Below are 23,230 nucleotides of genomic sequence, written 5' to 3' on the forward strand. Positions count from 1 at the left end.
TCTCACATTTGCAGTTGCTTAAATAATCTGCTAACATGTGCATAGTTTAACAGTATCGCTTGACAACCAGGGGTACTAAGACATTTTTTTCTAAAACGAGATTATTTCTGACTTTTGAACACACCATTGAATTTGATGCTCTACGGCTGCCATATCAGCACCCAGTGGATGTGACAAAACATAACCCAACACAGAAAGAGAAAGCTCCTCCTCAGAATTAACAAAGACAGTTTATGCATAATCGCATGTTCTCATTACTTAAGTAATTTTGGATACTTCACATCAAAAACCTGCATGATCCAAAGGTCTACTAATAGATCACTTTTTTTACTGTACAATTTGGAGATAAAATACTATCTCTGTACTGCAAACAGAGTTGCATACACCAACTGATCACTATCACTCTGAACAGTGGTATTGTGGAGCTGCATATAAATTCTTAAGCCTCAGATCCAGCTTCTTTCCTCACTCCCAGCTTGTAACACACTCAATCTATACACCAGGAAGTGTCTCAGTTGCAAGCCAAGTTCTCAGTTTCGACTTTTTCTTCAAGAAAAGGCATTAGATGAATGCTCCATCAGACGGAACAAAGACTTATATAACACCTGAGGAAGGAATCTACGCATCAACAGAGGCAGACACAGCAGAAACCATGGTGTTCAAACCACACTCTCCGTGACCACGGCAAATCTTATAGTAGCCGTTGTCTCCCCAATTTGGCCCCCATGAATTCTTGATTATCCAATAAGGCTTGTAGGCAAGACGCGCCGGAGCGAATCCACGCTCAGCATAACCAACCAACAGGACACCGTGGTCGAGGTTCCTCTTGTTGCAGAAGATTGGACATGAAACTCCAGCAATGTAAGTTTGCATGAACTCGGCGTTGATACCAACTGCACATAATGAATCAATTCTATTAGCAAGAATTGTTCCGATCCTTACGTCGTCATCACCACTTTCATAGTCTTGTATCCAAAGACCTCGAGAGCACACAATCCAATCTGGACGTTTCATAACCTCGGAATGTTTGAAAATCTCAAAACTTAAAAATTTTACCTCGCAAATGAGAAGAATATTCACAAACACGTTTGGAATCAATCACATGAAAAAAAAATTACGTAGGGCATACGTCACTATATCTCAGTCCTAAAGAAAAGTAGTATAAATGGCACACAAACTTCTTGAGCGAAATAAATAAATAAATAAATAAATAAAAGCAGACGGGGAAGAACGGAAGAGGAGATGTGTAGAGCAACTTACTGGCAAGGGGTCCGCTCTTGATTAAATAGGCAGCCACCTGATCTTCATCAACAGGAATGTTGGTGAAATTTGAAACCTTCACTGCAACCTTGTTTGAATCAAATTTACACTTTCCGTCTCGACCCTCGTAAGGGTAATCAGACTCAAGTTCCAAACCTCCGGCTGCTTCAACGTATTGGTAAGCGTTTGTCATAAAGCCACCGTTGCATCCAGCATCGCAAGCATCCGCTTCCTCGCGATCACATTGATGATCACAATCCACCAACTGCTGCTCACTCAAACTCACAAGCTTGCCAGAATTCAAAAAGTGAGCCCCTTCCACTGCACCCGTGGTGCTGAAAGCCCAGCAAGAACCGCAACCCCCCTGATACATTTCAATAAACAAAAACTGTAAGAACCCTCCACTTTGAAAACAGCTGCATAACTCAAAAGCCACCGAGAAAGCTCAGCAACCCACCAAGAACATGAGCAGAATCACAACACGATTCAATAGAATCAAGCCTGAGGTTCTTTCTCCGCTGCCAAATCAAAGGACAAGGAAAAGGGAAAAAAAGAATCATCAGTGTAGAACAATAGAAATTCAATGGGTGTTCCGACTAAGTACCTGATCCTTAACGGGACCAACGGCGCCCTTCTCTCTCCAGTCGAAATTGGGCGGCAGGTCCTCGGTGGGTAGAGGCGGCGCCTGTGGAGCAGAGGAAAGAACAGACGGCCGCTTCAAACCGAGGTACTTGCTCGTGAACTCCTCCTCCGTCAAGTCCGAGAACATCGTCACGCCATGGCTCGCAGTTGGGTCGAGCGCCTGGTGCTTTAACGCCTTCAACAAATTGCTCTTGAAGACCCCGAAGCGGTGCTCATACTCCTCCACGCTATGGTACACCTTTCCGAAATCCTTCATGAAGCTCTCGAACCGCTTCTCGGCTCCAATTAGAGCATGCGCAAACTGCTCCACGGAGCCATTGGAAAGTGCATCGTCGGTCACTTCCCGGATTGTGTCTCCAGTCGGCAAGGATGCTGCAAACCCAGCAAATCCCAACACTACGATTCCCACCAGAAGTAACCCTCGACTCTCCATGGCTGCAAAAAAACTACTCAAATCTGCCCTCAACTCCCTACCAGTGCATGCAAAGATGAAACTCAAACTCTACAAAAAAGAGCTTCTCACTCCTGCCTTATTGTGCCGGTATGTGCCGATAATAGACTTTATACCAAATTCTGGAGATCACCCAAAAATATCCAAAAAAGAGTACGTCGGTGTTGGATTGTTGAGTTATCTTTCGTTGGCTTTTAACTGTGATATGCACGCCATTCTAGTCTCTAGATGAAACCCTTGCGTACAGTGGAGGCGTGTTCGGTAAAGTGGCTGTTTTTTAATTTGTGGAAAAATCGCAAGGAGACGACCTATTCCTTCTTTGAATATGCTTCTACGCACTTTTTAACAGCATTGTACAAGAAAAACAATCCTGTGTGGGAGGTTATCTGTTGCGTGGGTGAAGGGAAAGTCACAGAAAATCATCAACCAGTGGCTGTCACTATTGTGCCAAAACAATTCCTGAGCACACCCCACAAACCTCCACGAACAGCAGAGCTATTGTTTTGGTACTTGTACTTGAAGTGGACGAAAAGTTTCAAAATATTTTAAAAAATTTCATCTTATTCGAGGGATGTGTGAGTTGGAATGTATGTTAAAAGTTTTCATTATTGATATAAGGAGTTAACTGGAAGGAACAATCTGTGAGTTGTGTACACGAGATCCTTGTGTGCACATACGAGAAAATTCTGGTGTAATCAAGAGTTCAGAGAGAAACTTGAAAAGCAACCAGCTTAGATTCCTTATTTTCTATGTTCAACTAATAACTTAACGTCTTATTCTAGCTGTTACCTCTTTTCATTTAAGACATAATCCATAAATAAATAAAAGCCTTGGATTGGACTAACTTCTGAAGCCCATTTGGAGTATTCAGATACGAATTCGAATGGCGCATACAAAACTTCTGAAGTCATAGGTACACCTGTTCAATGGCATTAATTACGATATTACTTTACTCAAATTTAAATCTGAAAAATGTATCATCATCAGATAATACCTCATTCTATAGAAAATAACTCAATTAATAACCTGAGTAACCTAAATTGGTACGTATGTACATGCAGCTGGGCTACATCCATGGGTTTGAATATACTGGGATTGTCTAAAAGCAGACGGCAATCGACATTGAATTTGAAGACCAGCACGAGCAGATCAAACTCGACGAGTAGGTCGCCGTGACAAGTGAGCTTGAGTGTCGGGAATTGGAGTCAAGATCTGGCGGTCAGGTGTCATGTAGTAGTGATTGTAGTTGATCCGAGTCACCAGATCGCTAAAGTGCGGGAAGTGGCCCACGTTTAGATTGAAAGATAGGACCTGCATTCAAAGAGTATTTGTCAGAAACCCAAAACCTGTAGTGACGCGTTGGGGCAGGCGAGAAATAGATACCGCTTTAGAAAAATAAGAACACCGTTTTGAGAGAGAGCTATTACTCGTAAAAGAAAAACCATGCACTCGTAAAATTGGCGCTCCACACGCTCTAGGTCAGACTGACATCGAGCAGTTGTGTTAGGAGCTGCTACTCCATCACATAAAGTCCTCTGAATTGAGTAATACTCCAGCGCAAGCCCCAGTATAGCTTTGACCCGACCAGCAATAAGAGCCCACTGATCATCACACTTGCATATGTTAAAAAAGTCGTGGACAATATTGTGTTGGAGGGACTTATTCTGCGACAAATTTATCCAGTATGGATAGGAGGTATTTTATTTTGTTCATTTTCAAAAGGATCAAGTCTAATAGGCTACATGGCTAGCAGATAACATAAAGCAATAGGAATGTCATAATAGCAAACAGCCAAGGAATCCCTACCAGTTTATCTGGAGCAACTAAGCACTGTCGCTGAATAGATACCAGGTAGGCGTCATGGTAGGCAATGACTTCATCAAGTGATCCTGCCGAAGCCATGCCCTCAGAAAGCTCTAGCCAAGAACTGTATAAAACCTGTACCAAGAAAGAACCGTGTGAAACCATTGGTAAAAGCTGATGTTCTTTAAGTCGGCGTCTTTATTGAACGTGCTGAGGATCAACAGAGAAACTTACTTGGTCCATGACATATTGGTGCAGAGTATTGACAAAATGCATCAATTTCTGCTGTAACAATAAGCGCTGCTTGTGATGGGCGGCGTCACCACCTCCATTCTGCGACTTACAACCAAGACGCCTTCTAACTCAAAAGTTCATTGATACCAGTATCTGATGAGGTTATGAAGCAAAGTCCGTTCAAGACATTGCGGCATCTCTTAACATACAATTTATCAATGCATTGAAAGGTCGTTCAAAATCTCAGATCCTACGACATCAATATTTTGAAACCTAAATAAATACTGATATAAACTGCCTATTTCAAACGGTAAGAGGTCAAGTGAGAAAATAGAAAGTAACCTTCCATGTCCAGCGGCACGCTTTATCAAGGGCATGCTTGGCTCGCTTTACTTTCATCAAGAAAGTCATAACCTGCAAACCACCTTTGTAACTGCATGAAGGTACAACAACCTAGACCAACTTGCACTACTTGTTCAATAAAGCTGTGTATTGATTCAAAAATTTGATGATTCTAAAGGTATAACATGGAAGTTCCTTCTAGCATCACATAATTTTTTTGAGTTTGACCCGTTAAATAACTATTAGAATGACGAGAAATTCAAATCAAAGACTACAGAGGAGGATGAATAAGTGCAGCAAAATTAGACCATAAAATCAGAAACCTCGATAGTGTAAATGCCACAATCAAGTTCCTGCAATGTTGAAGGAAAACATCTCAGCCAAGTGAGCTCACCTGGTTATACTTCTTGATGGCATTGCTGTCTATAATAAGTTCTAATGGCCACGCAACCTGCCCAATAAAATAAAATAAACCAAAATGTTAACTAAGATTGTACTTAACACTATGTCGTTGCAGTAGACACTGATTTGCCAGGCACTTAGAAACCGTCGTAACGAATCAGCAGAAAGTGTGCCAATAAGCACCAGTGCTTCATTAGGTCAAAGGCAATACTGGGATGACTAACCTTGTAAGAGAACCGAAGAGAATCCAGAGTATCGATAGAAGCAGTTGGACTTCGACCAGTAACCTGAAGTGGCATTGTGTTGTAACCGCGAATTGGGCTCGGAGAGTTTCCAAGCGTGAGTTGGCCTGACTCCACTGAAACCACTAATGATTCAAGTGCAGGAGAGGTCATACCATGAGCAGAGCTTCTCACGGATTCCTGTAGAGAAAGGGTAAAAGGAAAAGAAAAAGAAAAAGAAATTAAGACTAAAGTCGCAAAAGAAGGAACTGCTTCATAGCACTGTGTTAGTACTTCTGAAATAATGAAGTGAATACTTAGAATTGATGAAGCTTCCTAGATAGTAATGCATGCCAATACTTGTGCTACTACGACTGCATTTCAGCTCTAAAGATCAACATTAAACTGAGCTTTAATCAAAGGAATAAAGAATCCACTATTCTATTCAAGCAACATTCACATGTATATCATCACTAAGACAATGAACATGATATTTTTCATCATAAATCGGTACCTGGAGCATGGTGTTAAGCTCATAATAGTCGTCCCAACTCTCCCCTCGATCCAGTTTGTTGAAAAGGACAGATGCAAATTGCTGTAATAAATCACCTGACCAGGCAACCCAGAAGGACAAGCTCCGATTACTAATTCACCACATATTATACAGCTTCAGGCTGTATTGAATTTAACAAAAATCAATCCCCAATTGTCGTGAGGTAAGGAACAACTTCGAAAGGAGGACACGACTAACCCAAACATCTGCCCAGTAAATTCAAAAAATATTTTAAACTTTAAGGACGCAATTAATTTAAACAATGTTTCTCAAGCCCATACCATACTTCCTTAACAGATATGAAAGGATGTAAAAACTTGAAAACTAAAATTCCCCTCACCACCTATATCTCCTTTTGCAAACACACGAGCAGACGGAAAGAAGTTATACCAGAGCCTACTAAGTAGATAGCACGAAGAAGAGCAAGCTCTTCTACAAGGCGCCACTCTCCCATCAACCTTTCTAACAATTGCTGACCAATTGAATGTACCTGCCACCCGCAACAACCAACAGATCATATTATATATCATCAAGATAATTCTTTGACTCACTAAGAAAGTGATTGCTTATCGCTACACTCAGTACTTATGAAATAACTCCTAAAGAGATGAAAGATATACTGGTTGGTAGAAGCCCCTACATGTAAGAACTTGAGACTGCACTTTCCACCAACTGAAGGAACAGCTCACTTTACATAGCCCTTCAGCATACACATGTTTACTCTTAGAGGGTTCCACATAAAAATCACATCCATATAACATTTGTGTGGATGGGAGTAAATAACGATTGGAAGTTTCAGAGCATATCTTCACCGAATCGTGCTACAGATACAGTTCCACTAGTATAAATCTTTGGGTATTATCTTCACAGCGGACCAAGGCTTGCCTTGGAGCGTCTGTTGAGATGAAAGGTTTCAGAGTAGTACTCGTCTTTCGATGGAGAGGATCAAGCACTCTTGCACAAGAACAGCAGGAGACGGAGTAGTTTTAAAATCCACTTGTTGAAGCCAATCCAGCATTTGAGCAGCCATTTGATTGTGCTGATGTGGTGCAATAAACTCTGAAATTTCTTTCTTTTCCTGTGGCACGTCAAAAATGATTGCCATATATTAGCAAAAAATAAGGTTTTATTAAAGAACTTCACGGCTCTTCTGGTCGTAAGGTGCAGTGTTATTAGCATGAGATATAATGAATCAACTTGTCCATTAGTCACTATCGGTGTATATTTATAAAGAATTTAAGAAATCGTAATCAACGCAACGTGTGTTCCACAACACATACCTTAAAAGATGGCAATTCAGTTGAGCTGTGCATTAAACGCTCCATTACTTTCAGGTCCTCCCCAAAAAGCGTGGACACGAGTTTGCCACATCCCTCACCACGACTATAATCGGTGGCGACCACTAATCTATCTCTTGGCTTCTGACTTGCGTTTTTGTTTCCTCTGCCTTTTCTGAATCCAGATTGGTCATCTAAAACACTGTCAGGGGAACTTGCACTAGCTTCAACATCCTGGTTCTCGTCAAACTCATCTATAGCGAATATACTTTCCCACAGCTCTGAGTCGTTCAAGGGAGGGAGCTGACTGTTTGTGTTCGCGCTTAGCTTCATACGCCATGAATCCTCTTCAGACACCTCCACCACACTGTCTGCATTTAAAGCGGAAAATAAACCAGCAGTAGATGATTGTGGCTTGCTTACATTGAAAGATGTTGGTTGGAAATCATTTTGAAAACCTGTTTATGTTTACATAAAAAAAAAACCGAATACATGAACTTACTCATCAAGTGCTAAATGGTCTCAAAGAGCACATCACTACATACACAAGCAAATAATAACAGACTGATCTATACAGCATTGATCTGAAATAAAGAGCAGAAGATTCAAACCTGTTGGACTCTGCAATCTGATAGATCCTGATTGATACTGCAGCTTAGCAACTTCTGATCCCTGATCACAGACAAGATTAGGATGCCGTTCTTGGTCGTTGCCACTAGCGGTGGTACATAATGTACTATAGGAAGACAGTTGGAATCTTATAGATTGCCCATCTGGATGAGGTGTGAGATTAGTCTCATGCAAAGAGGCTTCGTCCCTGTTCTGATCATCCTCGATGAGTTGTTCCCTACTCCATATATACCGAAGCTCCTTATGTCGACGTCTTGCTTCCTGCTTTTGAGGAAGAATCACGTTAAGACAAGGATTGCCAAAACAAAAAGGTAAGTTACTAATTTCTAATATGCAAATGCATCTGGTCGAAATACATGGACCTTAAAGTTAAGGTATGCTGAATGTGCACCAAGCGATCAAACCTGGCTCGAACAGTAACCATTTCGACATCAGGTAGAATGTGGTGATAACATTCCAACATGCCAGATAATACAAGGACCTTCCTTCTGTCGCTTAACGAATTAAACATGGTCATTGACGTGCCATTCATAAGACCCTGACTAGTGCTAGACTGGTCGAAGGAGAAACTACAAAACAAAAGCGAATATATTCATAGACACAAAAATGACCACTTAATTTGCTCAGATGAGCATAAACACAAAAGAAATTCACAATTAAGGGCCCGATCCAAATCTTGCCTGTATTTCATAGAATGTCTCCATATAATTCCCTGACTTTGATGCTGGCTTCGTACCCACTAAGTCAATTGTTTCGTCATCTGGTTCTAAGCTTGAAATAATTGGCCTGGTACAGTCACGGGCCACAAGCCTCCGTAATGAGGTACATAATTCTTCATAGAGAGGTACTTGCGACTGTTGAGTAGAAAGCTCCCCTGGGTCAGGAAATAGATCCTCAGTGAAGTTCGGAAAGATGTTTTCATGAAGTGGGTGGGAAGATGGGAGCCCAGTGGATGCCTGTTCACGCAAGTAACAAAAAAAGTTTGAGATTTCCCGCTTCATACAGAATCAAACACTACTAGCCTCGCGGTCAAAAGTGAGCAGTAAAGACCATCTTAAAAGGAAAATGTGTGCAGTCATCTGACGACCCAAAAATGGCATGCGATGCCATGCCAAGCCATACGTACCTCTCCTCCAGCTGACGAATTCTCCTGGCTCACCAGAGAAAAGGGTGTATGAGGAAGGGAAGGGGATGCTGTAGACGAGTACGATGCGGGCAGACGTTCTCCTTCACCTTTCCCTCGACAAACATGTTGAAGCAACTGAAGTGACTTTCCAGCGGACACCACAGTTTTGGCAAGGCATTGTAAAAATATTGGGCATATGAGGTCTTCTATCTCATGAGCTGAACTCCCCCAAGTCAACTCAGTTCTTGGCACTGTACAGGCATAGCCCAAATATCATGTCAGAGTCCTGATAACAGTGATCTTCAATACAAGTAAGGTCTTGAAGGTACTAGAAGAGAATACGGTCGTCAAAAAAACCCAATTACATGTGCTGTACTTTTACCCTTTGGGCTTGATAGTACTTGACTTGGACTGCCAGGCTCCAGAGTTGACCGAGAGGAACTCTTCTGGCTCAAGAGAATATTCTCTGAAGTTCCAGTAGAGTGTTCGTTCGAAAAAGTGTGTCCTGGATTTGAGTGTTTTTCAGCATCAGATTTAGTTTTCCGTCGCAGTTGATAACCTCGCTGCCAAAATGCAGAATCCTCAATGGGGACGCCGTAATCTGCATAAAAAAAAAGCTGGTAGAAATCCAGAGATATTATTAGCAAATAACAACTAATATATTCGAAGGAGACTGTAAACGATGACATAACTATCAACTCGGTTGAATCAAGAAAAACAATATGCCAAAAAGGATCTCATCACTGGGGACTCATTACCTCTCCAGATGGGTCGCTAAGAGTGCCTTCTTGTAACCAAGCATCCAAAGATTTGGTAAGCGGTCGTAGAGTGCCTACGAAGAGCAGCAATATTGTCCGGTATGCCTCTTCCTATCATTAAGACAAGTTTATATTGGATAGTAGTGTCACAGAAGGAAATCATAAACAACAACTACTCAGTGATTCAATGTACATCAACTTCTAGAATTTATAAATTTTGTTGGGGTTGTAAAGCTGTAGACACTTAATAAAAGCACACACCCAATAACCCACCGGAAAAGACTAGCTAATAATAAGACAACCCTGCAAACAAGCATAGACTGAAGGAGAAGACAGCAGCAACACTCTGAGCAATCACATTGGCATCTAAACATCTCAAACGAGAGATCGCTGAACTGCATGATACCTCCCCATCCTCCAGAAGACAAATGTCATTAAGTTGATCATATAGTGACGTCAAAATATGAGCTGCAACCTCTGCTGCACTTCTCCTCTTGCTGTAGAGGAGATCGAATTCCGGTACAGCGTTCAGCACGACAGCCATCAGGAACTCAGCCCCTGCAAACACCCTGTTTATCCAGCTTGTAGGATACATCTCCAAATTCTTGATGACTAAAAGTAAGCTTCAAAGTTTTGTACGAGGTTAAAAAAGAAAAGCCTAGCAGCATTTTAGGAATAATTCAACTGGGAAAACGTATCACAATCACTAACCAGGACATGCTTGCCAAGAGGCTCAAAAGCGTAACTGATGTTCCTGCTCCACCAGCAACTGCCTCTAATTCCTTCTCCAATGCAGGCTTGCGCAAACACTGTTCAATCAGTTGAGCATAAATATTCATCAAATTACAGAGGTAGGAAACATTCAGTGAAAAGAACTGGATGATATCACAAGAACGTACTTCTAACCTGTTTACCTTACTGTTCAGAGGATGATTCCATCAATTTTTCCATCACAAATGTAATCTACAAACCGAAAAGTCAAAAATCCATCCAGATCCACAAATGACCCAAATGATGTAGACCCCATGGTTCTTGCGAAAGGTATCGATAAATCAAAGATCGCTTATGTTACCAATATTTGCAACTCGACGAAAAGTTATAAGATGCAGCGGTCGGGATTTAAACAACTCAATGACTGAAGAATCTGCTTAACTACAAAAGATTTCCACCTACCTCAAGACGCATAGCTACAGCATTAGCGAAAGCCTCCAGTGTTGGTAGAGTGTGAGATCTTGACTTTAACCAGCTGCCAGTAGATTCAGCTGCCACCTTCTTAACAAAAATCTCCACTCTTCGTAAGCAGGTAGCTGCAGCTGTGAATGGCGTAAGCAAGTTGAAGAGACTCGATATTGAAAGGTGTGAGACATGGAGGCCTTGCTCGATTGAAAATCTCTGGTTAACTTCATCCCACGGGAAGTGCAGACTAGCAAACCCTTGAAGCATGTATAGGACATGCTTTACCTGGACGTAGAAGTAGGTTCTCGTGTTTTGTTAGCATGATCGTGGAGACCTCTTCAGACAGAAAAAAATAAATAAATAAATAAAATAAGACTTAGCATTAACGCGCTACGTTAGGAAAGAATGATCACAAGACTGGATCTGAACTACAGCTGAGAGCAGAGAGAATTGCTAACGAGACTAATTTCTTCGTGCGACTAAAAAATATCTTCAAGTCGGTTTATCACTAATCATCAATATCTAATTCACTTCAAAGAAAATTAAATACTAAGGTCACATGAGCTATGATGCATATGATTTTGAGAGGAGGGAATTTCTTAAGATACCAAAGATGCTTCAGTGGTAAGAAGTGCGCGCTTCGGGCGAAAGAAAGGTATGTTCTTCCCTCGTATTACTGTGATCTTCTCAAGCAGCGTCTCTACATTCACTTCCCCTGATTACGTGACCAACATTAATCCAACATCCTCATAAACATCATCCGAGATTGACTATACAAACTGGTGTCAAGTATGTGCCAGGATTACCTGATCTATACTACAAAATGTTCTATTAAGTACTAGCATTTGGCCGGGTGAATGTTAAACCGGGTGATTGCAGACCAATTCACACATTTTGAACCTCAAGCACAGCAAGAAAACCACAGCAAACTTGAAGAGGATCGAAAGTCATTCCACCGTACGTACAACTAAACCTATAGGGTTAGTATCTGAAATTATTCACAAGCTCGATACATTCGCAGCGAGGTTAAAGTTCAAAACAACATCATTTTGAGCTCCTCATTAAAGTATCAAAGTCATCGACAATGACGCCAGAAACGTAACAAAACACACAATCCAGCCGAGTATCAGCTGTGTGCACCATCGGAGAGGGGAATGTTCAACCAATTTCCTTTCAAACTTGGAAACGACCTTGTATTCACGAGCTTGGTGACTGCCCAAGCGACTCTCACAATCTCAATCAGAGCTTTAACAGTCACAGAGCAAACTTGAACCCTCTAACTACATCGCTCGACGCCGCCCCATTTTGTTTTCTATTTTTTGTTTATCAAATACGGCTTCGACCCGCTATGTAGAAGATCGACATTAAAAATGCGGTAATCGTGTCTAACCCCCAATCTGGCGATTCAACAAAATCCGCCAACGTACGCTAAGAGTTCACACGACTGTTAGGGTTTTGGATCGATCGCAGAATTATCCAACTTTTAGAGCAGAGTCACGTCGCAGAATTCTTTGTTTCTATGCCGCAACCACAAATTCCAAAGCGCATAGAATGATGGTTTGGAGAGTGCACCTGGAACCAGAGCCTGTTGCTGCATTGTGGCAACGACTCAAACTTGCATCTCCACAAATAACATATAACACAGAAAACAAGCAAGTGAGTTATGAAGTTGAGCACTGGACAGCGCAAATTTGAATGCTGTTCCCGTTCCTATTTGATTGGTTCCGAAGGTAAACCAGAAAGCAAGTCGGAACAGACCATTTCCTGCCACGTAATCTTCCACCTCAGCTATTTCTCAAGCCACCTCAGCTATTTCTCATGCCACCTCAACTATTTCATCACTTGAAATATATATATATGAAATTAATTATCCAGTAGCATCACAAAAAAATAAAAATTAACTTTTGGGAAGCTTCTGAAAATTTGATGTGTGTAATGCAGATTTTGTAGATAATTTTTTCACACTATATTTTTCACACTATTCCATTATTTTATAATTTATAATTTATTTACGTTATTGTTTTCAAAATGATTTAGAAGTTTTCAAACCAATTTAACTGAAAAAGGATGTATAAATAATTAAAGCTGCACTTATATATATATATATTTCAAGTGTTTGAAAACAATAATGCATTGAAATTTATACATAAAAGTGCAGCTTTAATTATTTTGGAAGGATTACACAATTACGTAGGATCCATTATCTTAGAAAAAAGGTAGTGTATGAGAAAGATTGACGTCACCATGAGACCTGAGAGGGTGAAAGGTGCGATTCCGGGCCGGGTGGCAAAACGAACACCAACATATGCGCGCCCGCCGGAATTAGTCGAGAGAGACTTCGACAATTTTAGACCGGAACGGGCGTGCCCTCCGCAAAATCTCCGCGCCCTTTTTGAGCGCAGAACATGCGCCCAAAATTTGAAACTGCAAGACTTTCTTTCTCGGCTTCCGAGGCCATTTCTGTTTTGAATTTGTTGATGTCGCCCGGAGCTCGCTCGTCTGCGGATCGCTATCGCCATGGTCGACTAGTGGTTTAGTTATACTTGGTTTTCGTAGCAAAGGTTAGTTTCTGGGAGGAACCGGTGGAACAACTTGCCAGGGGTGTTTTCTGGTTGTCAGGGAGCTATGTACATCAAAGAGATATGTCTGGAGGGGTTTAAGTCGTACGCGACGCGGACGACGGTGACAAACTTCGACCCGGTGTTCAATGCCATTACGGGGTACAATGGCTCTGGGAAATCCAATATCTTGGACTCTATCTGTTTCGTTATGGGAATTACCAACTTGCAGCAGGTCAGAGTGGCTAATTTGCAGGAGTTGGTGTACAAGCAAGGGCAGGCCGGAGTAACTAAGGCCACTGTGTCGATTGTGTTCTCTAATGCTGACAAATCGCGCAGCCCCATCGGTTATGAGGAGCATGACGAGATTACTATCACTCGTCAGGTGCACAGAGCTCGCTCCCTCCCTTTTCTTATAATTAGCTCCTAGTTTTCATTTTTTTTTGTTTATGTTTTGTTTTTGTATTTTTGTGTATTTGTGTTTCTGTTTTCCTTGCATTATATTTTTTTTGGTTGAAGGCTTGAAATGGCTACTAAAAAATGATCTTCTGGAGAGTCCCGTGTTCGGAACATACGCCATCTTAGATATTTAGAACTTTAAGCAGTGTCGCGGTTCATAGAAGGAGAGGCGTAGTTTACATATTCTTCTGATATTTCGTCGAAGGGATGCTCGGGGCTCCTAGTAGAATGCAAAGTTGCAGTTTCGCGGTTGTACAATGATTGAAACATTTGATCACTGTACAGACGATCGGAGCCCAATTAACCTGCTGCTTCAATGCGGACCCTCCCTATTCGGGTGCCATGGAACTGAAATGTCTGTTGATGAATTGCCAACTTTTCACTTCGATGTTGGCATTACCGCATGACTTCTGCCGTGGTTTAGTGTTTACTTCAAGAGAATTTACGTTTTAAAATTGGGTTTACAGATTGTGGTTGGGGGTCGGAACAAGTACCTCATCAATGGACACCTCGCTCAGCCAAGCAAAGTGCAAAATCTTTTCCATTCAGTCCAGCTCAATGTGAACAACCCACATTTTCTTATTATGCAAGGTCGGATAACAAAGGTTCTTAACATGAAGCCTCAGGAGACATTGTCCATGCTGGAGGAAGCGGCAGGGACTCGAATGTATGAGATGAAAAAAGAAGGGGCCCTGAAAACACTTGAAAAGAAACAAATGAAGGTGGATGAGATTGATAATGTGCTGAACCATGATATTTTGCCTGCCCTCGAGAAACTTCGTAAAGAGCGTGCTCAATATATGCAGTGGTCTTCCGGGAATGGGCAACTTGAACGTCTGAAGCGCTTCTGTATTGCTTATCAGTACTCCAGTGCTGATCAGGTGTGTCAATGATTCCTCGGTCACTATCCCGGTCAGTAGTATTTTTCTAATAATAGATGTCACCGTAGAGTACACATTTCATATTGTCGAGAAAATTGTGCATTGAATGTTGTATTCAAATCGACTGGGGTGGTGTTGAATAGGTTAAGAACTCAGCACTCTCTGAGATCTCTGACCGTAAGTCAAAGATTGCGGAGTTGCAAGAGGAGTACTTCAAGATTGAAGCTGGGGTTACAGAAATGGAGGGTAAAATTGCTGCAATGACAGAGGAAAAAGAAAAACACATGAGCAGTGATTTTAAAGTTCTGTCTGAAATGGTGGATAAACTTTCGAAGGAGCTTGTGAAAGTCGGCTCGGCTGTTAACAATCAGAAAGACAGCTTAGAAGTTGAGAAAAAATCTGTTGCCAAGGTACTCTCAATCAATGTCACTCATGACTAGGAAGGAAATTGCACTATAGATTTTACCAGGAGCGTGCATTACGTAAAAAGTGACTTTCATCGGTTCTTTAAACTTAAGGTTGTCACTGTTCTGTGCATTGTGTGTCTCAGTCACAAAAAGCTTTATGTGAGCTGGAGAAAGGGGTGGCTGAGAAAGACGATGCTGTGCGTCAATTTGAAGAAGACGCATCTGCTTTCACCCAGAAAGTTGAAAGTTTGACAACGAGGTTGGCGGAGAGAGAGGCCGATTACCAGGTATGCGCTCGATTACCTGACATTTATTTGAAAATTATTGTAACGAATGTTGCAGATGGATGTGACCTGGTTGGATACTTGAATCAAATACATTTGCACAACTCTGTATGATCCTATGCTCCTAATGGTTTCTTATTTTCTGAGAGCACGACTTTTTGAGTAGTCCATGTGAAAATCATTTCTGCCAAGTCTGTTTCAGTCTACGACCAGCTCCGATGTAAAATCTGCACGATTGACGTAAATTACTTGAACAGGGTGTACAAGCAGGGAAGAGTAGCGGCGGAGATCAAAAGAGCTTGGCAGATCAGCTTGTCGATGCCAATACAGCGGTTGGCAAAGCCGCCACTGAGGTCAAGCAGAGTAAGATGAAAATCAAACACCTCGAGAAAGAATTGAAGGAGAAGAGGACTCAGCTATCATCTAAACAGAAGGAGGCCACATCTATAGAGAAGGAACATGAAATGCGAACAGTCGAGGTTAAGAAAATCACGTCAGCTCTGCAAAGTTTGGGATTCGATGAAGAGCGCATGACTAAACTCGATAAGGTGATTAAAGTCCGCTTTCTTGTATCTTTTCGCTCGAACAATATTGCTTACTTCAAAACTCTGATGCAGTGCTGTTCTCTAGAATGGCTGAATTACCATCGTCACAACCAGTAATTAATGGCACTAATGCCTGGATGCATAAAACGCTATGAATGTATTTTTCACTTTTTTAGACGAAGGTGTTCGATTTTAAACCAGCATTGAACTGATCTCTTTGGACAGCAACTTTAAGTTTCCTCTGATATGCAGTTCTTCTGGATTTGAACGACAGCCTCTATTCTTTTGATGGCTTGTAGTTGGTGCACACTTCACAGTAAATGCACGATATCAGTCTCTGGCTTGTTGTGATCCTCTGGAGGTAATTGATAGCGCTGGCGATCGCTTGGCAGGCCCGTGGTGATGAGATTGAAATTGTGAGAAAACTCAAGGCAGACGTGAGCACTCTCACTGGTGAGCTTAATGGTGTGCAATTCTCTTACAATAATCCATCCCGAGACTTCGACCGCTCTAAGGTGAAAGGAGTTGTAGCGCGCCTCCTCAAAGTGAAGGATCCCTCTACAATGACAGCACTCGAGGTGAATTCTCTTGAATCATTCTATGTAATTTCTAATTACTCGTGATCATGTATTCTACCAGTGGTTACCATGACCTGATTTTCTAGATGTTGTGGAGGTTATTTAAATTTCTGAATTAAATTGAAGGTTCTTTCGTTGTTCCATTCGCCTTTGTTTCGTAATTTTTAAAAATGTTGCGGCCCACTCAATCAGGTGACAGCTGGAGGAAAAATGTTCAACGTAGTTGTGGATAGTGAGCAAACTGGCAAGCTGCTGCTAGAGAAAGGTGGTCTCCAGCGTCGGATCACTATTATCCCCCTCAACAAGATCCAGGCTTCAGGAGTGCCTGAAAGAGCTCTTGCAGCAGCTAAAAAACTGGTAAGTTTTACTTCTTTGTATCAGTCATTAATACTCAGCTATTCATTATGTGTGCAGGAGTGTACAGTCTACTTGTAATGATTACCTCGTTCTGTTGCCAGGTGGGACCTAAAAACGCAAGAACTGCATTGTCCCTTGTCGGTTACGAAGAAGAAATAGAGGTATGTTCATCCTCTTGTACGTTGTTTCTAGAACCTTGGACCTGTACATTTGTGAAACATGAAGATCATCATTCCATGGTATTATTTGTGAGCATTTCTGACAGTTGTTACCCGATTGTTCGTATGCCAGGCTGCTATGGCCTTTGTTTTTGGAGGCACATTTGTGTGCACTGACATGGACACAGCCAAGCAGGTGATTCTTGTACAAGCTCATTGTTGGAATTATTGATATCGTGTCTGTTTGAATATATGCGGGTTTTGTGGTCTTATTGCTGTCTAAATAATCATCATATAGATTGCAATTGAACCAATACATCTGATTATATCCCCCACATCTTATTCCGTATATATGCTGTTCCTTCAGTTAGTCTTTCTTGCCCAAAGCGTTTGATTTCTGCCAGCTAATTGAAACACTTTTCCAATCCTTGTAGGTGGCATTTCACAAAGATGTGATGACAAGATCGGTTACCCTGGAAGGAGATATCTTTGAGCCAAGGGGCCTTCTCACAGGAGGATCCCGCAAGTAAGAAGTTTTAAGGGTGGCATGAACTGACAAATGGTTCAAGAACTTCTCACTCCTGTTCTTGGAGTAATTTTTTCGTTGTTGTGACCATGTGAATACTCTTATTGTGCAGAGGTGGTGGTGAACTCTTGAAGCGCCTTCATGCTCTGGCAGAAGCTGAGGCAATTCTGGCTCAGCATACTCAGAATCTTTCTGAGATCGAAAGTGAAGTTAATACCCGCTGCTGATGATTCCACTAGCTTCTTTTCATTTTGGTGAATACAAATTGCATGTTGGACTTTCCAGTTATGTCAATCAAGGGACCAACAAAGTGGCGGTACTTAAAAGTACTTTCAACGTTGTCTAGTGGTTAAATGATCATTCAGCGAAGTCAAAGCGTTTCTACGATGCTGTTGCTTGCAGATTGCATCTCTGGCTCCTGTGCAAAAGAAATTTCTTGAGCTCAAATCGCAATTGGAGCTTAAGACTTATGATCTCTCTCTATTTGAAGGCCGAGCCGAGCAAAGCGAGCACCACAAGGTACGTATTCGTTGTTAAGTGATTTGTACACATATAGTTCGTATACTTGCAAAATGTATGTTAATGTATACGCTTTCACTGTCAGCTTATGTTACCTTGATTGGGTGTATTGAACAGTTGGCTGAAGTAGTCGCAACTATGACCGCTGAGCTGGATACTGAACAAGCTGAGCTAGTGAAGAAAGAAACAGATCACAAAGAATGTCTGAACAGTGTGTCTACTTTGTCTGAAGCCATTAACAATCATGGCCGAGATCGGGAAAACCGTCTTATAGCCTTGGAAAAGGAGATCAAGTCACTGAAGAAGGAGTTAGCCTCCGTCTCCAAGGAGTTCAAGGTAATAGGTCTTCAACTAGCTAAACTTTAATTGTACTTTTTGGGACCTGAGGGCTTCAGTGACTTAAATCTACTGTTTTGAATAGTGTCACAACTCTTGGATTCCTTCAGTGATCATCGATCTAAAGGCTTGTTCTGCTCTATTTCTGTGGTACTAGACGCAGGAGGCTGCAAGAGAAAGGCTAATTATGGAGAAAGACTTGGCCATCGAAGAAATGCAAACATTGAACGCAGAAATCAGTGCAATGGAAGCCCAGATCAAGGTTCTTGTGGATACTCTCGGCCAGATGGAATCCAAGGTAACTTCACTGTACCAGTGGATACCTAGCTTTCTTGGCAAGTGAAGATGTCATGATGAAATGCATATCCTATTCTAACAGACGGTTGTATATCTATTTATAGCCCACCTAAAAACTTGCATTGGGCTATGTAATTTTCCAGCTTTATTTCTCACCTTCATTTTCTAGTTGTTTTTGAGGACATCGTAAAAGAATGCTTGGTATTGTAGAGGAACTTTAGAGGCCTTTTATGAACCTGTTAAAAACTTGGCAAGAAGTGCATGCTTTAAGGTCAACCCTATATGTACTTGGCTTTATTGCTAAACAGCCAATGCCAGCGTCGCAAAGTTGAAAATACGCTTACACTCATATTGTACTACCTGGTTTCTACTCTGTGTGCCAGAGAGACGCTATTGAATCTGAGTTTACAAAGGCTAATGGCGAACTTACCAAGAACCGAGAGAAAATGAAAGCCTGCGACAACCAAATTAGTGCCTTGATCAAAGAGCAGGCTGCTCGGAAGCAAGAGCTTACAGACTGCCTTCTAAGTCAGAAGAGACTTGATAATGAGGTTTGTAACAAAATTCTCCTTTTACTTTTCACTCTACTGTGCAGTTATGATAGATGAGTGCAAGTACTGAATTAATGCTCTGTTAAAGCTAGTCTATTGAACAATTATTGTCGAGCTTTAATACAATGTGAATGCTTGGCGCATTATGTGCAGAATTTCCTGTCTTAAAATATTCAATCAGACATGGGTATGATGAATGTGAAAGGTTTAAACATCTTTTATGTTTTAATATGAACAGGTGAAACGCATGGAAAGAGAGCAACTTGACTGTAGGAAGACCGTGGAGAAGTTGCAGGAGACCCATCCATGGATTGCTACTGTGAAGCAGCTATTTAATCAACCTGGGACAGAATTTGACTTTTCCACTCGAGATTACGATTCTGCTCGTCAGGAGCTTGATGCTTTACAAACAGAGCAGAAGAAGTATGCCCGTTCTTCTTTCTAACCACCATAGGCAGATATTATAGTTAGCTTGGATGTCGATACTGGTCCTCATGCCTGTGTATTTGAAACCAATTATTGCTGCGTCTTTCAAATCGTGGGGCATTGTTTGGCCTGCCTAATCTATTACAATCTGAAGCCATGGGTTAATCTTGGTGCTGCAGTCTTGAAAAGCGAGTCAACAAAAAAGCAGAGGCTATGTTTGTTCAAGCCGAAAAGGACTACATTGATCTTTTGGACAAACGAAGGATTGTTGAGGTGTTTATCAGAGAGCTTGGTTCTTATTTTTTTGATGCACATGCTGATTTGCTCAAGAGTACCAGTAGCTTATATAATGTCACTTTGCAATGTACCTAGACACACAAGTGCTTTCGAAAGTTTATGACACTGGAATTCACTAATGACCGTAATGTGATGTAAGCCTAGCCAGCCTTAACGATATAGCCTTTCTTTGACATTGTGCTAGTATATTGAACTGATCGTGTTCAGAAATGAGATCCTTGAGTTACTCAGCTTCACGCGGACATTTTGGACATGAAGTAGGTTTTAGGGTGTGAGTTCAAGATTCACTTGCATGATTTGAAGTTGATGACAAGGGCTGTCTTTACAGGCTGACAAGGCGAAAATCCAGAAAGTTATTCATGAGTTGGACGAGAAGAAAAAAGAGGTTCTAGAGGGCACCTGGAAGAGCGTGACTAAGTAAGTTGTTGGTTGTCGGTTTTCGAGCAGCTATCATAATTCGATTCTTGTAATTCGAATGAGGTTTTGCTTGTTCCTATGTTAGTTCTGTCAGAGTTCGAAGTGTGCTACTCAAAAGTGCATGTGACTGTAATGATCTTCTTACTAAAATACTGGCCACCATCCTTAAATGTTAAAAAAAAATGCGCACCTGAATTGAGGTATCTAAATAGCTGCAGGTTCTAGAACATCACTGTGGATTCTCCGGTGTATGATGATTTACGCAAACCTCACCTTAACCTTTGTTGCAGAGATTTCGGCAAAATATTCTCCACACTGTTACCCGGTACAACGGCTAAACTTGAACCTCCGGAGGGTGCAAGTTTTTTGGATGGTCTCGAAGTGAAGGTTGCATTTGGAGGTGTATGGAAGCAATCGCTTTCAGAGCTCAGTGGTGGCCAGAGATCCTTGTTGGCGCTCTCCCTCGTCCTCGCCTTGCTCTTGTTCAAACCAGCTCCTTTATACATTCTCGATGAGGTCTGTTCTTGACGAACTTTGTATTTGCTTGGAAGATTTGTAGACTTATATATATATATATATATATATATATGTGTAGTGACAGAGAGAGCGAGAGAGGAAATCCTAGAAACTTTGCCTGATGTGACTGAAGTTAGCTGCATAATCCATTTCAACCTTTCTGTTGCAGATCTATTTAAGAGAAACGGTATAAATTTTCGGGACATTGGTAAAAGGAATTGTGTGCTTGACGTCTTGCAGGTGGACGCTGCTCTTGATTTGAGTCACACACAGAACATAGGTAGAATGATCAAAGAACACTTTCCACACTCGCAGGTACGAAAGTTAAATGTCCTGTCATTTGTCGAGTTTTTAGTGATAGTCTTGAGTAGCAGTTAATCCTATCTACTTAACTCGCGACCTTTTGTGAAGTTATAAGATATCAAGGCACTTACATTGTGCCTGTGTTGTAATTTTGGTCAGTTCATCGTAGTGTCGTTGAAGGAGGGCATGTTTAATAATGCAAATGTCATCTTCCGGACCAAATTTGTCGATGGAGTCTCAACTGTCACAAGGACTGTACCGGGTGGAAGGCAGGTTCTTTCTAAAAGTCAAAGACCCACCCTGGAAGAAACTTCTCAAGGTATGAACCTTTGCCCTCTTTCTTTGGTTTTCACTAGTTACAAGTAATTCTCGTTTTCTGTTAGAGACGAGTGGACTGTTCTCGAAATTCATCTCCACATCCACATGTGGATTCTCCTTCACAACTCGAAAGCTTTTATTATGAAAATGTGACATTGGTCCCTGCCATGAGTCATGAAATGGTGAATTCGTCTTTATTAGCTGACCCGTATAGCTTGTGTTAACCTCTTCTGCAGATTTCTCGTCTTTAAACTCTCTTCCTTTCGTGCCACATTACGTACCTCACCTATCTTACCAGTAGCGTTTTTTTGTTTCCTTGCAGCTTTCGATTCCCAGTCAGCTTTTTAGCTACAAGCATGTATTTGGGTGCATGCCTCCATCAAATGTATCAAGCCGTGAAGGGTTGTTCCAGAAGTCGTATAGATGACACCTTGCTGCACTCTTCGTGCTTTTTTCTGTGATTCAAGTAACTTTAGTTTGTAATTTCAAGACTTTAGAGTTAAATATTTGTGATTGTCCTGCAGTTTAAAGAGTTGGGTATTTGTTTACTGCCTACATTCCGAGGTATAGAGGTTTTTGTAGATACAGTTTGGCTACTATGTAGAATACAGCGTCATCTTGGCTAGTACTAGCAGGACACTTCGGCATCGCAGTCGACCTTTTAGTTTTTCAGTTGACCTACATTTAGGGGTTGGATTTAAGTTCAGAGTCTTGAACTTTTCAATTGGCCAACAGTCATATATAAAACATATCGCCTTCCGCTGTTGTATTTCACCCTTATCAATGGGATGTGTTTGAAGACATTATCACTATTGTTAACTTGGAAATACTTAAATTGATGAAGATCCGCAACTTTTTAGACAGGATTCCATGGATATTTTGATGGAACTAGAAGGTGGAAATCTTAATTATTGTTTGGATTGCTTGATTTTGCTCGAGTCCAATGTCTGACTCCATGTCATGTCTACTATTGAGAGTTAACTTGTCATCCAAGTTCTATCCCAACCTCCCATTAAGGTCATTCAACCATTTATTTTTTTTTATTGAAGAGATTCTATAGCATATTGTTATATCCTATGAGATTGGATAAGACAAGTTTCTTTGTTTGATGATTAATCTATACTTTATTGATGCAAATCAATTTGTTGTATTGCATCTGAATTATCATAAGGGAATAACTTCTAAGCAAAGACCATAGTGTTTTAAGTTTTTTGAATCTTTAAGAAAATTTTCTTCCAAAATAGGCTTGTTTTTATAAAAAACTTTTTGTAGTCACTATTTTTTGGATATTGTGGTTAATTTACATAAAATAATTGTTGTCCAATCTCATATTTTATTAGCTAAGAGGCACTTATAAAATCTATGGAATATTATTTTAGGAATGTTTAGAATCTACATATGATACAAATTTTGGATTGGAGTAGGCCCTTCAAATATTAATTACAACTCTTCAATGGTAAATCAATCAAATGAACACAACTCCTTATTAAACATGAGTTGAATATCACAATCCAATCCAAAATTTGTGTTATATGTGGATTCTAATATATCTCTTGAAGGACATCGACGTGTCGACTGATCTTAGTGAGCTTCAACTTCACCTCTACATGATTGAGAAAGGC

General features: G+C 41.0%; 3 protein-coding genes across 5 annotated transcripts; 1 reads left to right on the plus strand and 2 right to left on the minus strand.

Annotated features, from left to right (window-relative positions):
• Positions 1-217: 217 nt before the first annotated feature.
• LOC112290341 (cysteine proteinase 15A) lies at positions 218-2,425 on the minus strand. Its single transcript, XM_024536510.3, has 3 exons — positions 1,865-2,425; positions 1,261-1,624; positions 218-893 (listed from the first exon to the last, which is right to left on the minus strand). The coding sequence occupies exons 1-3, from the start codon at positions 2,333-2,335 to the stop codon at positions 619-621; spliced, it is 1,110 nt and encodes a 369-aa protein (XP_024392278.1). The 5' UTR covers positions 2,336-2,425; the 3' UTR covers positions 218-618.
• An 855-nt stretch (positions 2,426-3,280) lies between these two features.
• LOC112290340 (uncharacterized) lies at positions 3,281-12,585 on the minus strand. Of its 3 annotated transcripts, none has more exons than XM_024536508.2 (21): positions 12,448-12,585; positions 11,484-11,590; positions 10,873-11,160; positions 10,411-10,508; positions 10,106-10,268; positions 9,700-9,810; positions 9,324-9,558; positions 8,942-9,192; positions 8,496-8,771; positions 7,797-8,076; positions 7,189-7,556; positions 6,834-6,986; positions 6,299-6,398; positions 5,870-5,964; positions 5,359-5,556; positions 5,127-5,183; positions 4,733-4,804; positions 4,391-4,489; positions 4,160-4,291; positions 3,781-3,954; positions 3,281-3,664 (listed from the first exon to the last, which is right to left on the minus strand). In XM_024536508.2, the coding sequence occupies exons 1-21, from the start codon at positions 12,470-12,472 to the stop codon at positions 3,503-3,505; spliced, it is 3,444 nt and encodes a 1,147-aa protein (XP_024392276.1). In that variant the 5' UTR covers positions 12,473-12,585; the 3' UTR covers positions 3,281-3,502. The 3 variants fall into 3 exon arrangements, with proteins under 3 accessions (XP_024392276.1, XP_024392275.1, XP_024392277.1); XM_024536507.2 differs by having other exon boundaries at positions 7,189-7,643; XM_024536509.3 differs by lacking the exons at positions 11,484-11,590; positions 12,448-12,585 and having other exon boundaries at positions 7,189-7,643; positions 10,106-10,257; positions 10,873-10,889.
• Positions 12,586-13,316: 731 nt separating this feature from the next.
• Positions 13,317-22,377, plus strand: LOC112290839 (structural maintenance of chromosomes protein 2-1). Its single transcript, XM_024537613.3, has 22 exons — positions 13,317-13,818; positions 14,360-14,773; positions 14,917-15,183; positions 15,324-15,467; positions 15,722-16,012; positions 16,402-16,587; positions 16,780-16,944; positions 17,046-17,105; positions 17,236-17,298; positions 17,537-17,628; positions 17,741-17,837; positions 18,031-18,147; positions 18,265-18,483; positions 18,641-18,781; positions 19,164-19,331; positions 19,570-19,754; positions 19,937-20,030; positions 20,383-20,471; positions 20,762-20,987; positions 21,228-21,302; positions 21,450-21,609; positions 21,931-22,377. The coding sequence occupies exons 1-22, from the start codon at positions 13,501-13,503 to the stop codon at positions 21,954-21,956; spliced, it is 3,597 nt and encodes a 1,198-aa protein (XP_024393381.1). The 5' UTR covers positions 13,317-13,500; the 3' UTR covers positions 21,957-22,377.
• The last annotated feature ends 853 nt before the right edge of the window (positions 22,378-23,230 follow it).

The sequence above is a fragment of the Physcomitrium patens genome, chromosome 13 (genome assembly GCF_059467195.1).
Source record: "Physcomitrium patens ecotype Gransden chromosome 13, ASM5946719v1, whole genome shotgun sequence".
NCBI classification, from domain to species: Eukaryota; Viridiplantae; Streptophyta; class Bryopsida; order Funariales; family Funariaceae; genus Physcomitrium; species Physcomitrium patens.